Source organism: Phalaenopsis equestris, unplaced genomic scaffold (genome assembly GCF_001263595.1).
Source record: "Phalaenopsis equestris unplaced genomic scaffold, ASM126359v1 Scaffold197876, whole genome shotgun sequence".
In the NCBI taxonomy this organism is placed as follows: Eukaryota; Viridiplantae; Streptophyta; class Magnoliopsida; order Asparagales; family Orchidaceae; genus Phalaenopsis; species Phalaenopsis equestris.
In genome coordinates, this window is record NW_018217825.1 from 37,282 (window position 1) to 52,924 (window position 15,643).

A 15,643-nucleotide genomic window follows, 5' to 3' on the forward strand; every position below is an offset into this window, starting at 1 on the left:
ATATATATATATATATAATTTTTATTTTTGAAAGCCCAAAAAAGGCTAATATATTAAATAGAAAAAAGATACAGATACAATGTGTGGAATGATCCAAGCATGGCACCCTATCCACACAAAAAACCACAAAAGGTTTCAAAACTAGAAAAAACATAAAATACATTAGATACTAAAATAAAAAGTATACCAGTGTCAAAATACATAGTATCAGGTGGCTAGAGAGCGACCCAATTTGGTCTTGCCTCTGCCTCTAGTTTTAGGGAAGGAGCAAGCTAATAAGTTGGTAAGATGATTGTCATTGTCAGTAGTAACCAATGTACCATCCAATATGTTCCCAAGTTGGAGTCGGCCTCCATTCTTCTACTTCCTCCTGGAATAGACCTGTCATTCCTCATCCGAAGTTTCAGTTTGATGGGGTGGTAGAGCTGAAGCAGAAAGAATACCAAATGTAGTACCCACAATAGGTTCTAGTATATGTGAAGTATGAGTTGCCTCTACACCAGATACTTCCTAAAGAAGTGGAGCTACGAGGCTCTCCTGATTATCAGTCTGAAAACTATCATTTGTAGATAATAGTTCATCAGTATTATTTTCTATGGGATTTGAAGGTGTTAGAATCACATCACTCGCAGTAACAGTAACGACAGGGGCAAGAGAATCAAACACCAAAATCTGTCCTGTGGTAGCTTTCTCTCCAGGTGGTAAAGATATATCCTTAGAATCATCATTATTCACTTGATCTTTAGATTTCAAATTAGAATGAAGCTTATGACATTTATCAAGAGTATGCCGAAATATCTTACAATGAGAACAATAAGAAGGTTTATGCTCCATGACGATCTGTTGCTAATATCTATTATGCATTGTGCCCAACCAGACTTCAGTAATATCAGACAAAGTAATATCTCTTTCCACAAGTATTCTGGCCACAGAAGGTCTGGTAAGGTTGAAAGTGGGTAGATCTAGCTTCATAGGGTCCCCAAGTATGGCAGCAATAGAGTAGAGAACCTGATGATGAAAAAAGTGCACAAACCATACCTATACAGTAGGAGGTTCATGATTGGGGTCAAAATCAGGAGACCACTTGAGTAGCTTCATTGGTTTACCAGGAATGTTAAGATATTTTTTTGGAAAAAATACGAGTGTAGTTTTCAGGCACGGTTAACTGAATCAAAACATGCCTCCCATCCATGAGCCTCACTTTCCACTTTCCTGCTAATTTGAGGTCATCAAAATATTTCTTGATAACTTCCATAGCTGGGTTTCCCCACTAAAATTTTTTAATGAGAGCAAATTTGAATTTGTCAGTCAAGGTTGAAATTTCTGACTCAGAGAAAAATAGTGCTGACTTCCCACTCTTCCTGCTTGAATTTTTAATAAAGGGACAATCACCTGTACCATCACGATTTTCTTTATAACTTGAGAAGAAGACAACCGCCGTCTCCCCCTGAGGATTACCCACAACGTAGGCAAAAGAGGTTTTATTAGGCTCAATAGAAGAAGGAAGCTCCATCACAGCAAGTCACAGCAAGGGAGAAGAGCTGCAAGCAGGACAGAAGTGGTCTGGGGCGATGTTGCATAGAAAACGCAGACGACTGACGCAGCGGATAACGGAAGTCACGGAATCTCACAGAGACGCACACGATGCCCGCACGAACGTAGTCCCGCAGCAAAGCTGCAGACGACACCGCAGCAAGAAGAAAACCGCACCGCAGCTCGACAAACACTAAACCGCAGAACGAAGACGTCGAGGCCCTTCGTCGTTGGGCGCGAAAGAGAGGATGATCGCGATGGAGATTGACGAGCGCAAAGTCCTTCGTAGTCGTCTTCGAATACGAGAACTTCGTCGTTTGAAGGGCGAATCAAAAACCAAGGTTATATATATATATATATATATATAATTTTGTGAAAAAGGTAAAATGGTATGCTAGGATTTCGCTTCTATGGCAAAACCTCCTCCATTGCATTTCTCTTCGTCGTGCGTCTCTTTTGTCGCTTTCGTCTTCGTCTTCATCCCGACGCGGCTGCTCGTTCTTGTGGTCAAAGGGTTCGAGTTGCGTTGGGCTCGGATTCTGCGGTGTCTCGTGCTCGCAGAAGACCAAACTTGACGTGGTTGCTCGATCACGACCAAATTTGTCCGGCTCGGATTCTGCGGCGTCTCGCGTTTTTGCATCATGCGTCTCTCTTCGTTCTTTAAAGGGGTTTCCAGGGGATTCATTTCGGTGTTTGCTCTTTCCTTCACTACACTTTCAATGTTCCTTATGTCGTGCCTCCTTCTATTGGTGATGGTTTCAAACAGATCCTATGCTACTATCTTTGCGGGTGTCCACGTCTCAGGTACTCCTAAATCATGCTTTTTTTCTCCTTCGTTTGAGTTGGCGGAAGACATCAAGAAACCTGGAAGAAAGAATGAGAAACATGCTATTTTTTTTTATAGAAGCTGAATGTAATCAACTTGCTTTCTCTTGTTGTCTGAATTTGGTCGAGAAATTTATTATGATCATCTCAAAATAGAGTTTATTCGTAAGGAATTTGAGCTTATGCATTTTTTTTTTGAGTGAAAAATTGGACTTTTAGATGAAAGACACATCTTTATCCAACTTAATAATGAAGAGGATTACACGCGTTTATTTGCTAGAAGAGTAAATTAAATTGATAACAAAACAATGAAGATTTTGAAATGGTCGGTGAATTTTGACCCACATACAGAACCACCAATCATTTCGGTTTGAATTCGCCTCCCGGGCCTGAAATTTCATTATTTTATTAAAAAAGTATTGTACTCTGTTGCCTCAGCCTACAATAAGCCACTCAAAACGGATATTCCTACTTTTAATCTTTCACGTCCATCTGAAGCCAAAGTATGTGTTGAAAAGAACATCACTTCAATCGCTTTTGAAAAAAATTGGTTAGACACACAACATCATGGATATTGACAAAAGGTTGTGATTGAGTCTTTCCCTTCGTACTGTCTGAACTGTCGTATGTTCGGCCACTCCACTTCTCAATGTCATCATCTACACCGCCATCTCAGACCAAAGAAGCAAAGTGCTCTGCCAGAGGAAGCGATTCCCCCTTCTCCTGATCTACTCCAAGCTATTAACACTTTTGATCATCAAAAAGATACCCTTGAAGATGTCACTATCTCGCAGGTAATACATCAATCATTCAACCTCCACACAATACTCTTGATATAGGTCCCCAGCCTATGGAACCTCCTTTTGTGGGGGTGGGAGAGATAATTCAGACTTCACCTGCCTAGAACCTATCACTGATGTAACGGGTGACAATATTTCTACTATTTTTCTACTGTTTTATCGAGTCGAGCAAGTTGTTAATGTTACTCAGGCACACGGAGTGCAACAGTCTACACATGTCCGACCACCTTTGGATCAATCCACTGATCAGATGAGTCAATTCTCAGACGAGCAATGATAGGTTTACACATTCAGGAGGAAGAAGTAGAATGGAGACCTTCTTAAGCTCAAAAATTTAATGGATATACGTTGGTTACTTCGGATAATGGTACACACCTCACTAATTTGTTAGCTGACTCCCTTCCGAGAACTAGAGGCAGAGACATGGTTAAATTGGGTTGTCCCTAGCTTTTCGAGCGCGTTGGTGGTTTTGATTTTTTGAATCTTATATGTATCTTTTCTTTTTTTCTTTTTAGATTTGTGTGTATTTATACTGTGTGGGTTGGCGTCTTCTTTTGGATCCACTCATACAACTTATCTGTATATTTTTCTCTTTAATATATTTGCCCTTGGGCTTTTATATATATATATATATATATATATATATATATATATATATAAAAAATTTTCAATATAGATATAAATTTTTAAGACAAAAAACAAGTTTTGAGTGGTGGACATTCCGAATGCTGGCAGAAAACAAACCTATGCAAATGAAAGAGGAAAACCATGTTCAAATCCAAAAAATAAACAAACAAACTAAAAAAATAAACAAACAAACTAAGCCTAATTTGTTCACTTTTATTCTTCAAGCATTGAACAAGCAGTTGCCCATTGATGATTGTTAGTTGTGTCAAACTATAATATCAAGACATCAATATCTTTTAATACTATTCACTCTACAATCACATCATAAGTATTAGAATTATGCAGATATTTGTATTAATTCTTGCATTATTTCTTTCCTATGTCTTTGTATTCTGTTTTTATTTCCTTTCATATTTCTATTTAATCTGTTATTATTACTTTCCTAGTGAGTGTCTTTGTAATTGGGTATATATACCCCCATCTCTATCAATAAAATTCAAGCTGCTTTATTCACAAATTTAACATTGTATCAGAGTCACCTCTACAGCTGTTGTTGGCCTCCCCTGCAACTGTCGCCGGCCTTCCCTGCAAGGTTGCCTAGCCGTCGGCCTCATCTTCAGCCGCCTTCAGGTGCAAGTTCATCCTACGGCTTCCCTTCCCTGCACCAAAACCGACTGTCCCTACAGGTCCTTCCCAGCTTCCCTGTGGTGGAGAATCTCGTTGGCTTCCCTACAAGTGCTCCCAACGGCTTCCCTTCCCACCAACCATGAATTTTTTTTCCTGCATCTTTCTTGTTGTTACCTGCAAGTTTATCCTTTGACAGTGACTCGCTAAAACCAGTCAATGTCTTGGACTCTCAATCACATCTCATTTGCCCCAATCAAAATCATGACGAACTCCTTCAACACAGAAACAATTTCAGAAGAAGCCCTTGTTTCCATCAAAGGATCGACTCCAACTTTCGTTCCCCGACAGACCAAGAGACCAGAAACTAACATGAACTTCTTGATCAGAACTCATAAATTGAACGACAAAAAATTCCTCTAATGGTCCTAAGCGGTGTATTTGTTTATCAAAGGACGCGGAAAATTCAGTCACCTCACAAGTATGATCCGTGAACCTCCAAAGACAGCCCTGACTTATAGAGCTTAGGAAGTGGAGAACTTCATTGTCGTGTCATGACTGATCAATTCACGGAAACTTCAATTGGTCGTTTATATATGTCCCTCCCTTCCGCTAGTGCCCTTTGAACGGCAGTCTGTGATACCTACTCGGACGTAGGGAACTCTGGCCAACTCTATGAGGTGTCTAAGAAAATTTGAGAGGCAAAATAGGTATAAAAGACTGTGACCCAGTACTATGATGATTTCGTGGCACTATGGATGGAATGCGACCTGTATTACAACTATACTTGGATTTCTTCAGCTGATCTCTCTCTCTTATAGAAGAATGTAAAAAAAGATCGCATGTTTTAATTCCTGACAGCCCTCAACAAAGACCTTAACAAAGTCTGGGTCGTATTCTTGGTCGAGATCCTTGCATTCCGCTTGCACTGCTTTCACCGAGATTAGCGTGAAGAAAGCCAGATACTTGTCATGATCGACACTTCCACTCCAATTGAATTGTCCACCTTGATCTCTAATAGTGTCAAGCCCTCTTGCAGTCACCTCGGGTAGGCCACCCTACTTGTGATAACTGACATAAAGTCAACCACACTCGTGACAAATGTTGAAAGTTTCAGGAAAAACTGACACACAAACCTTCAGCCAAAACTTCTACTGCAAAGGGTTTTACTACGACATCAAAGGGCTACCACAATTTAGCCGGCTTCTACCCGAAACATTCCATAATCCACCGCACTCTGAAAAGTCAGATACAGCAATTGGTCAAGCTACTTGGATTCAATCAATTCTTTGTTGTTCCATCAACCTCCTACATCCGTCAAGGTATTGTTCCTATAGCACTTGCATCTTTTACCTCCTCTAGTACGTGGATTATGATTCAGGTGCCACGGATGACATGCTAGATTCCCGGAAGCTTTCTCTAAACTACCCATGCAATGGGAAAGATACGGTCAAAATTGTCAACGACTTCTGTAGTTCCATTGCAGATAAATTATCTGTTGTTCTAACTACTATTCTAACCCTGGAATCTTTGTTACATGTTCCATTGTGGAAGCATAACATTTTATCTGTTGGCAAATTGGCATACGACATTGATTACGTTACTCATTTCTCTTATGATGTTTGTCTTTCAGGATCGTCGTTCAGGGAGGATGATTAGAACTGCTAAGCCTACTTCCAAGAGAAAAGCACACGACAAAAGAACAATCTACTCGGTAATTGTAGTTTGTCTCAAATCAATGAATGTTTCATCATGTTGTTGCATTATCGTTTAGGTCATATTAGTTTTTAGTATTTAAAACATTTGTACCTGTTGATGTTTACTAACAAAAGTTTTTCTAATTTCAATTGTGAGACGTGTTGATTAGTCAAACATCATCGAGTTCATTACCCAACCCAAACTTACACACCTTCCGCTCTTTTTTTCACTCATACAAAGTAATGTATAGGGTCCCTCTTGCACTTCCAAATGCACCGATAAACTGTGATTTCTTACTTTGATTGATGATCACACTCGAATGATATAGGTCTATATTCTAGAAGATAAATCGGAAGTTGTTATCACCTTCTAAAACTTCTACACTTTCATTTTAAATCAATTCAAAACTCTAATTCAGGTCCTTTGGACCCATATTTCAAGAATCGATAATGGTTGTGAGTTTTTTAACTCTGTTTTAGAAGAATTCTTGATAAGAAAGGGTGTCCTCCATCATAGCTTGTGTACAGATACTCCTCAACCAAATGGAATGGCTGAGAGAAAAATCGGCATCTCCTCGAAATTGCTCGCTCTATTATGTTGCAATCTAATGTCTCAAAATAGTTTTGGAATGATGTCATACTAATTGTCACTTATCTTATCAATAGAGTTCCCTCTAAAATTCATAACTTCTGAACCTCTTTAGTCGTTCTGACATCATACTTTCCTACCAATCGGGTCTTCATTACGTTAGATCCTAAAATATTTAGGTGCACAACCTTTGTTCGAAGCACTGCCCCACTCGTAGTAAACTTGATCCTAGAACTATAAAATGTGTCTTTATAGGGTACTCCGCCACTCAAAAGGGTATCTTTATCTAGATCCAATCACAAATAGAATTTATGTGAGTGTGAATTTCTCCTTTTTGAAAGTCTTTACTATTTTCCTAACCTTGCCTCAAAAGAAAGGGAGGTAGAGTTCTTGGACACAGTTCCTTATCCTACTCCTATGGATATCCCACCATTGTTCCTGTCACCGAGGAAAGCTCGATTGCAAAAGTTCCACCATCTCCTCCTTCCATTCTTCGTGTCTACACTCGGTGCACTTGTCCCAATACACCTATTATGGAGTGTGCTATCTCTTTGCAAGACCTTGAAGCTACCCGGGGCAACATCCCCAACACAACTACTGCAAATGAAGAGATGAGTTATCCAAGCAAGGTACATAGTCAGGCATGCTCTCTCTAGTTCATGGCAAAATATGTCTCTTTTCACAGTCTATCACTGACCTATAAGTTATTTTCTATTGCCCTGACAAATCATCAAATCCTAGCTACTATTGAGGCGGCACTAGCAGATACTGTCTGGAAGGCTACAGTGATGAAAGAGATGAATGTCCTTCGATGGAACCAAACGTGGGGCATCATACATATTCCTCGAGGAAAGAAAGTAGTAGAATGTCGATGGATTGTTAGCATTAAATTCGGCTCGGATGGGTCCTTTGAATGAAACAAAACACGATTGGTCACAAACCTACGAAGTTGACTATGAGGAGACATTTGCTCCGGTGGCTAAGTTAAACAGCATTTGGGTACTGTGTCTTTTGCAGTGAATCTGAATTGCTTCTTATTTTAGTTTGATGTGAAGAATGCATTCCTGAACGGAGATCTCACACAGAAGGTGTACATGTTCATTCCTCCAGCTTTGAATCTACTGCCTCCCAAGGGCAAGTGTGTTGGTTGCGAAAGTCCATATATGGATTAAAGCAATCCTCACGAGCCTAGTTTGGCATATTTAATGGTTAAATTGCTATCCTTATCGTTTATGTCGACGATATTGTGTTCACAGGTGATAATCTACCAGAATTGGAGTTTTTCAAAGACTTTTAGTAACAACCATTGAAATGAAGGACTTGGGATCTCTTTAGCACTTCCTCAGCATGGAAGTTGTTCGGTCATCTCAGGATATTTGTTTGCTTCAGCACAAATATGTACTTGACTTCTTCTATGCAAACAAGTGGCAATCCTGACAGATCCCAATGAAATTAGTTGATGTTCCCAATATTATTCCTGTGAACAAGACTCACTACCAATGTCTTGTGGGGAAACTTACGTACCTCGCCCACACACATCCCGATATATGTCACACAGTTGGTATTGTAAGTCAATTCATGCATGACCCTTATGAGCACCATCTCCAAGCTATCCACCGGATTCTCCATTAATTAAAAGGCACACCGGCATCAAGTTCGATTTTCTCGTGTCACGCCCCTCATTCTATTGTTGTTTACACCGACGCTGACTGAGCCACAGACGATCTACCTCCAGGTACCGCTCATTTATGTGAGGAAATCTCATCACATTGAAACGTAAAATAGTAATCGCTAGTTGCCCAGGGCAGTGCTAATGTTGAATTGTGGTCCGTGCCTGTGGGGATCTGTGAAGCTATTTGGTTACGCATCATGCTCCGTGCACTACATATGCCGACCCCAGTCCCTCTACAATTGTTCTGTGACAATAAGGCTGTCATCAGAATTGCTCCCAACCTGGTCTAGCATGATCGTACCAAACATGGAGAGATTGACAAACACTTCATTAAGGAAAAGCTCAAGTCCAGGAAAATTTGTATTCCTTTTGTGCCCTCTAATGGCCAGCTAGCGGATATACTATCTAAGAATATTTCTCGGCAACCGTTCGATGACTTCAAGTTCAAATAACTGACATTTATGTTTCAACTTGAGGGAGGGTAATAGAATTATGCAAAGATTTGTATTAAATGTAGGGATTTGTATTAATTCCTGCATTATTCTTTCCTATTTCTTTGTATTCTGTTTTTATTTCGTTTTCTATTTCTCTTTATTTTATTTTTATTACTTGTGAGTGTCCTTGTAATTGGGTATTTTTACCCCCCTTTCTATCAAAAAAAATTCAAGCGGCTCTATTCACAAACTCAACAATAAGAATAAATAACAAATTTACAAGTAGATCATAGATGTTTTACTTCCATTTGATAAGTATTAACATTGGAAACATCAAAAATTCTCTTCAGCACCATGGCATGCTTTCTTCCCATTGTTTATGACGAAAAAGCCATATACTGCATGTTTCAGCTTTCAATATTATAGATTCATATTGGTAGCTTCTTCCAAAAAATATATCATCACAATTTTTCAGTTTTGTAGGTCTTATATAAATCAAGTTTTATACATAAAAAGGCCTGCACTCATGAATTACTCCTGCAATACTCCAGTTGTTACAAATGATGAATAAGGACTTGCTGACATAACTATCAACAGTCAATTTTCCTCCAATCCGTAAGCTTGCAGTGAAGGCCAGATAAAAGCCTCAACAACATTACATCGACGAATTGTCAGCAGTAACACAGGCTGATGAGTTGGTTGGCAACAATATTTATCTATGATTTAAGCTGGGCTTAAGTTAATTCAAGCTAAACTTTTTGTGGATTTCTTAAATCATGAATTTCATAAATCAAAGATCTGTTATCTTTAGCTTAAATCCTGGATTGGATAAATCTTGCCACTAAATTAAAGGATCTCAAGGAGTAGGGTTTTAGGATCAAGTACGCCCTCCTACATGCCATCCAAACCATTTTCAAGGCCCAACTCTGATCAAGTTACTGACAACCACGAAGTTTTCAGAATTTTACACTACCGAGTTTTATCACCAAACCCGCAATACATAACTAACTAAATCCTACTAGAAACCAAACAGATTTGACCTGCATAAGAAACTTCACTTAACATTGAAAATAGTGTTGCAAAAAAAAAAAGGTTTAAGACGCCGTTTTTCTGACCTGCAGTTTATCCAAGTACTGTGGCTGCCCATGGCCCTTCTTGATAGTACCCGTGAGCTCCAGAAGACGATCTGCAAGCGTAGACTTTCCGTGGTCGACGTGTGCAATAATGGAGAAGTTACGAATCCTCTCCGGCGGGTATTGGCTCAAATCTATTGCTCCCTCTCTGTTCTTCTCTCGAGTTTGAGAACAAAAGGAACATTCTCCTCCAATGAAAGGTGAAAGAGTTCTGAATCTATACGGTTCGCATAACAGAGGTCGAGGCTTTGTCGTTGCAATCCTCCACGCTCGATACAGAGCTCTCATCGAAGTTTTCGCCGGGTGAACCGGACTAATTGCTTCACTAATTAGGGGTTGTTTTGTAGCAGAATTTGAGCAGGATTTAACATAAATTCTGCCAGACAGCAAAATGATAGCTTTAAATTCCACAGGATCTTAAATCCCTTTTCTTCGTCGTTTTTCCTTAAATCCAGGATATTGTAAATCCTGTTGGAAGGTGGATTTATGGAATTTAGGGGAGCTGAGGATCGCGAAGCGTAGTGGGATGAAGGAAGAGAAAGACGAGATTCAGCCGAGTAGGTGCGAATTGGAAAGGGGATATATACGGCAGTTTCGGAGATTTTTGTGCGCTTTGATCCCTACCTTGCCTTCCAGCTAACTCAAGTTGCGACTGTGCCGCGAGGGTTTCGGGCATGGGAAGAGGAAGTAGACGATGGCGGGGTGGGAATAGGGAGGTTGGTTATAATTTAGTGATTTTTACATATGATAAATAGTCTTATTTATTTTTAAAGGCTTCCAAAAATTACATTTACATGTAAAGGTCATTGTAATTACACTGTATTTCCTCATTAGCTCTTCCCCTTCTTATGGACTTGTATACAATGTTTCTATCTGCAATGCTTTGATTGATATGTATGCAAAATGCAGAAAAACTTACATTGCTTGTGTAGTTTTTGATGGGATGAAAGAAGGAGACACAGTAACATGGAATGTTATGATAGCTGCTTATAGAATCCATGGATTGGTGATGCCCCTTAAAATGTGCGCGTACATATATGTGTAATTACTTCAATTTCAAACTCCTGAGACTGTACCAAATACTTGATCTGACCCGCAATTACGCAGATATTTAATTTCATGGCAAAGAACTTGACCCAGTTTAATTATGGTGGCTAATATGCAAAACAAATATGCTGTAGAGTTTAGAGACTGCAACAAATACTTGATCTGACCCATAATTACGCATATATTTAATTCCATGACCAAAAACTTAACCCAATTTAATTATGGTGGCTAATATGCAAAACAAATATGTTGTAGAGTTTAGAATTTGCAACAAATACTTGATCTGACCCATAATTACGCATATATTTAATTCCATGACCAAAAACTTAACCCAATTTAATTATGGTGGCTAATATGCAAAACAAATATGTTGTAGAGTTTAGAATTTAATTTATAGATCACACACAATGGAGACTATGCAAGTATACATATCGTTTCAAGTAGTATAGAGTTTTCTTCTAAGATCAGAGTATCGATCCCACAAAAAACGATATAAGAATCTCTTAGGCTTATTCTAGTCTACTACTGTCAGTTCTTAGTTTGGAATGATGATTAAGGGTGTTTTCTATCAAGTACTCATAAATACAAACCTATATAAAAAAATAATACTAACTAGAGAAATTGGTTTGGAGAATTTTTAGTTGTTACAAACTATCTTTCACATGCGACGACCTACATAATGCGTAAGAATGAAATGTTTAGAATTTAATTTGGTCAGTAACAAATAGAAGCATACTTATTCCTTACCTCCCGAGTGCATAAAAAATATTGGTTAATCTAAAGTAAAGTTCCTAATTGATATGATTTTGCTGAGTAGATTCCAGCCTCTCACTTCTAGATTACTCACTGTGCCCTCTCTATAGGACTAACTAGGCCTTAGGTTCTAAGCTAAAGACCAAATTGGTTAAGAATCTATCTTGTCACCCTAAAAACACCAATTCTATACCCATCGAAACTTATTTCTCTATTTATTTGTACTCCCCCATGGAATTGGCTCCCCTCCATCCTAAGGGTTAGTGTGATATTCACAAGTTAGGTGAAATCATAGCTCTTTCGGGTCATTATGTTTCACAGCAAATTTTAACATTACAAATGGACAGTTTACAAGGTAAATTAAGAACTGGTGAATATCATCACATTAATATAATAAGAGAATTTTTAAGCAAATCTAAATTCCTAAACATGCATCCATTTCATTGCAAAAGAAAACTAAAATGAAAATGATGTCATAAGCAGTAAAAGAATTGATAGAATTATGTAATAATATATGTGCCAACAAAGAACATATGTCTACCTACCCTCTTCCGAATTTATATGTACGCTTAGTATTCTATTAGTTTTATACAACTAACTGTCACCTAGAAGCTCCTAATACAAACATATCATAAATTATATTTCCTTAAAATTTGCACTGCCACCTAAACTATTTCAACATAGCCAACCTGAGAATGTAAGTGCACTCAAGTTGCAAGATCACCGCTCTCCCGAGTCTTAGTTTCACATATAATAGGAACATAATATCTTGCCACTTAAGTTATGTCAATAAAGTGAAGGAGATATTCCTTATCACATAGAAATACAATTTATTCTATCTTAAAACAATTTTGTCTATTCTTGCCACTACTTTATATCAAAAGAAAAGAATAAAGAAACTACTCATGAAATATGGATTAAACAGAACAAAAAACTTCACTAAACTAAAGCAAATCCGCTAGAAAGTGTTTACAACAACTATAATATAATGAAGAACACAATACTTAGTTTTTTCCCTCTGAATGAAAGATAAAAATCTCTCCAACAAAGCCTCCCACCGATCTACGCAATGCTCGTACACTTCCTTACTCAAAATCCCTCAACAATCTCTCCAGAAAATGTATAAATCTACATTACTACTTCTATCTTAAACCTCTAGACGTTCTTGGAGTTTACAAGAGTTTGAAATGCCAAAATGTGCCTTATGAAATCCTTGGGGCATCAAGATTCGTCTACAACCATTTCTGGTGCACAGGAACCATTTTCTGGGTGAGACAAGCGCCTAGGCGCCACTTTCGGGAGCCTAGGCGCCACCCTGCTAGCAACACCTTGTTTTGCGCCTGCTTCACTTCATTTCTCCTTCTTTCAGCTCCAATCCGCTCCAAATGTTATACCTACAAGATAAACATGAAAATAACTTTTTTAAAGTGAACTTCATTCAAAAATATGTGATAAATATAAAAGAGATTAAACATAGAGAGACATCAAAATGAGTTAGATCAGAATTTTCTTCCTTGCTCGATTTGACTCCAAATTGCACAATTTTTTCTCTATTTTCTCAAAAACTTCATTTCTTGTACCTGGAACCAAAAACATACAAAATACCTTCCGTTAAAGTGTAATATCATTAAAAATGAGCAAAAAATGTATGTGAAAAAGAAGATAACTTTTAGGCATGTCAATACCCCCAAACTTAAGTGTTACTTGTCCTCAAGTAACACTATAACTTTAAAAACCAATATAACTTTAAATTAAAAACCAAATTTGTTAATTTGAGGTAGTGGGTTTTAGTAGAGTTTCCTATAACTTTGTCTCAGATATGTTATAGTGTAACTTAGGAGAAATTCTAGCAGATCAGCCTAGTACCAGGGTGTAAGAATATCTTTTATTCAACTTAGAAATCTCGATTTTCTATTTACTTCTAAAGTTATTGAAATTTATCAAACTAAAGATTCTTAAAAAGTTAAAAAGAAAAATTTAAGTACTCAATAATACCAATTTGACCAACACTTTTTGAAATAAGAATAAGCTTAAGATTGTTTTTGAGTCTTCTTCTTTAAAAAGAGTCAAGTGAAACCAATTTTTAATTAGGCTTCTCCCCAAGCTTCTCCTTTTTTTTTATTTCTTTTTTTACTTTCTCCTTTTATTTTATTTTATACTTTTTCTTTTTATTTTTCCTTTAGAATCTTTTTAATCCTTACTTTTTTTAAGTGAGGATTATTATATCTAGATAGACCTTTAATGATTTTGAATTTTTTTTAATAATTTTGAATTTAACTACCCTCTTCCTAAAGTTAATAACTCAAAACTTTCCCTCACTTCATAAATTTGTTTTAAAAACGGTTTCAATAAAGGCTCAACTCTCATAAAGTATAAATCTAAGGATCTTATTTTTTTCAAGTATTCAACAATATCTACCATAAATAGCAAAATTATTTTCCTATTGTTTCTTACAAAATATCTTAACTCTAGAACAATTTCTTCACATAAGATCCCAACTAAGTTTTTTTTAACATTCCTAAAATTAAAATTATAGTAACCTAATGGTAACATCACATACCACAAGTTATTTTAAAAGTTATATCAAATTAAATAAAGGATGCCGAGGACAAATAAAGTTAAGTTTTAAAAATATTTTTCTTCCCCCCAAACATGATTTTTAACATATATAGCATTCAATACAGAAAATAAAAGCGGGAATAAAATTAGTTCATAAATTCTTTCTATCACAAATTTCTATCAGAAACATCTACAAGTATTCATCAGGATAAACAATCTGTAACAGAAAGTAAATCTAAACTAAACATGCCAGAATGAAGATGAGCTAAAGAAAAGTCTACTAGCACAACATGTATCAACATATAAATATATATTTAAGTGTTCGTGAAGTCCTCTATATTTGTTGTAATACAAAAACAAACACATATGATAAATGAGGTTAACTCTTTCTTTAACTCATCGCATCTCACTACCATATTTCCAATTTTAAACGGAATTGCTACACTAATAAATTGGGTACTTTAAATGTTTTTATAGAGCATATCTCCATGGATACTGATCCACCTAAAAATTACTTATTTTTAGTGTACATTTCATGCTTATTTTATACATATTTTTTATGATATTGCACTTTATAAAGGAATGTATTTTGCATTTTTTAGTTTCAGGTACATGGAATGGACACTTAGAGAAAATGAGAACAAAATGGAGCAAAAATAGAAGATTTTGAATGTCACCATAGCACCACCCTTGCCGTCATAACACCACCCTTAGCGCCATAGCGCCAGATATCGAGCGGGTTGGGCGCTATAGCGCCCTAGACTGGTGTTATAACACCAGTAACCAACTTTCTAGAACATCTATTGAATTTGGCTGAATTTTGAAGAGGTGTTTGAAGTGACCCTTGGTGATTTTTAGTTATGTATTTTTAGGGCCAAATTATAGATGAAAAGAGAGTCTTAAGAGAGTCTTTTTGAGAGTGTGTGTGTGAGTGTGTGAGTGAGAGTCTTTGTTTTGTGTAAGAGTTTAAAGATTACTTCAAGGAAACTTTAGGGTTTGATTAGGGATAAAACATAAAGATTAGTATTTTATATTTGTGTTTAAGTTTTTGTTATAAGACTTGACTTTCAATACAAATCATGTGTTTTTATTTTATCTCCATGAATTTTGGGTAGTTCCCTTTCTTTCTCCTTACATTTGGGAATTACTCTTATGAGATGAGAATGATTTGAAGATTTCTTTTTATTTTAAAACATTATGATGATATTTTCAATAGTTCTTTATTAACTTTGCAAACTGGTCATTTGTATTGTTAAAATCCGTTGAGAAACATAATTACCCGAGATGGCTATGATTTCTCCAACTAGTGAGTACCACATTTCAACTTGGGTAGAGCCTTACGATCACTTA

At 36.9% G+C, this 15,643-nt stretch overlaps 1 protein-coding gene across 2 annotated transcripts in view; it reads right to left on the minus strand.

The window, feature by feature from the left end:
* The window catches only part of LOC110035499 (translation factor GUF1 homolog, mitochondrial), a 29,324-nt gene extending 18,666 nt beyond the window's left edge, over positions 1-10,658 (minus strand). The window contains exon 1 of one of the 2 annotated variants that reach the window (XM_020739726.1): positions 9,917-10,658. In XM_020739726.1, coding sequence (XP_020595385.1) covers positions 9,917-10,222 — 306 coding nt within the window. In that variant the 5' untranslated portion in view covers positions 10,223-10,658. The remainder of the gene's footprint in view (positions 1-9,916) is intronic. The other variant, XM_020739727.1, reaches the window with a different exon arrangement.
* Positions 10,659-15,643: the final 4,985 nt, after the last annotated feature.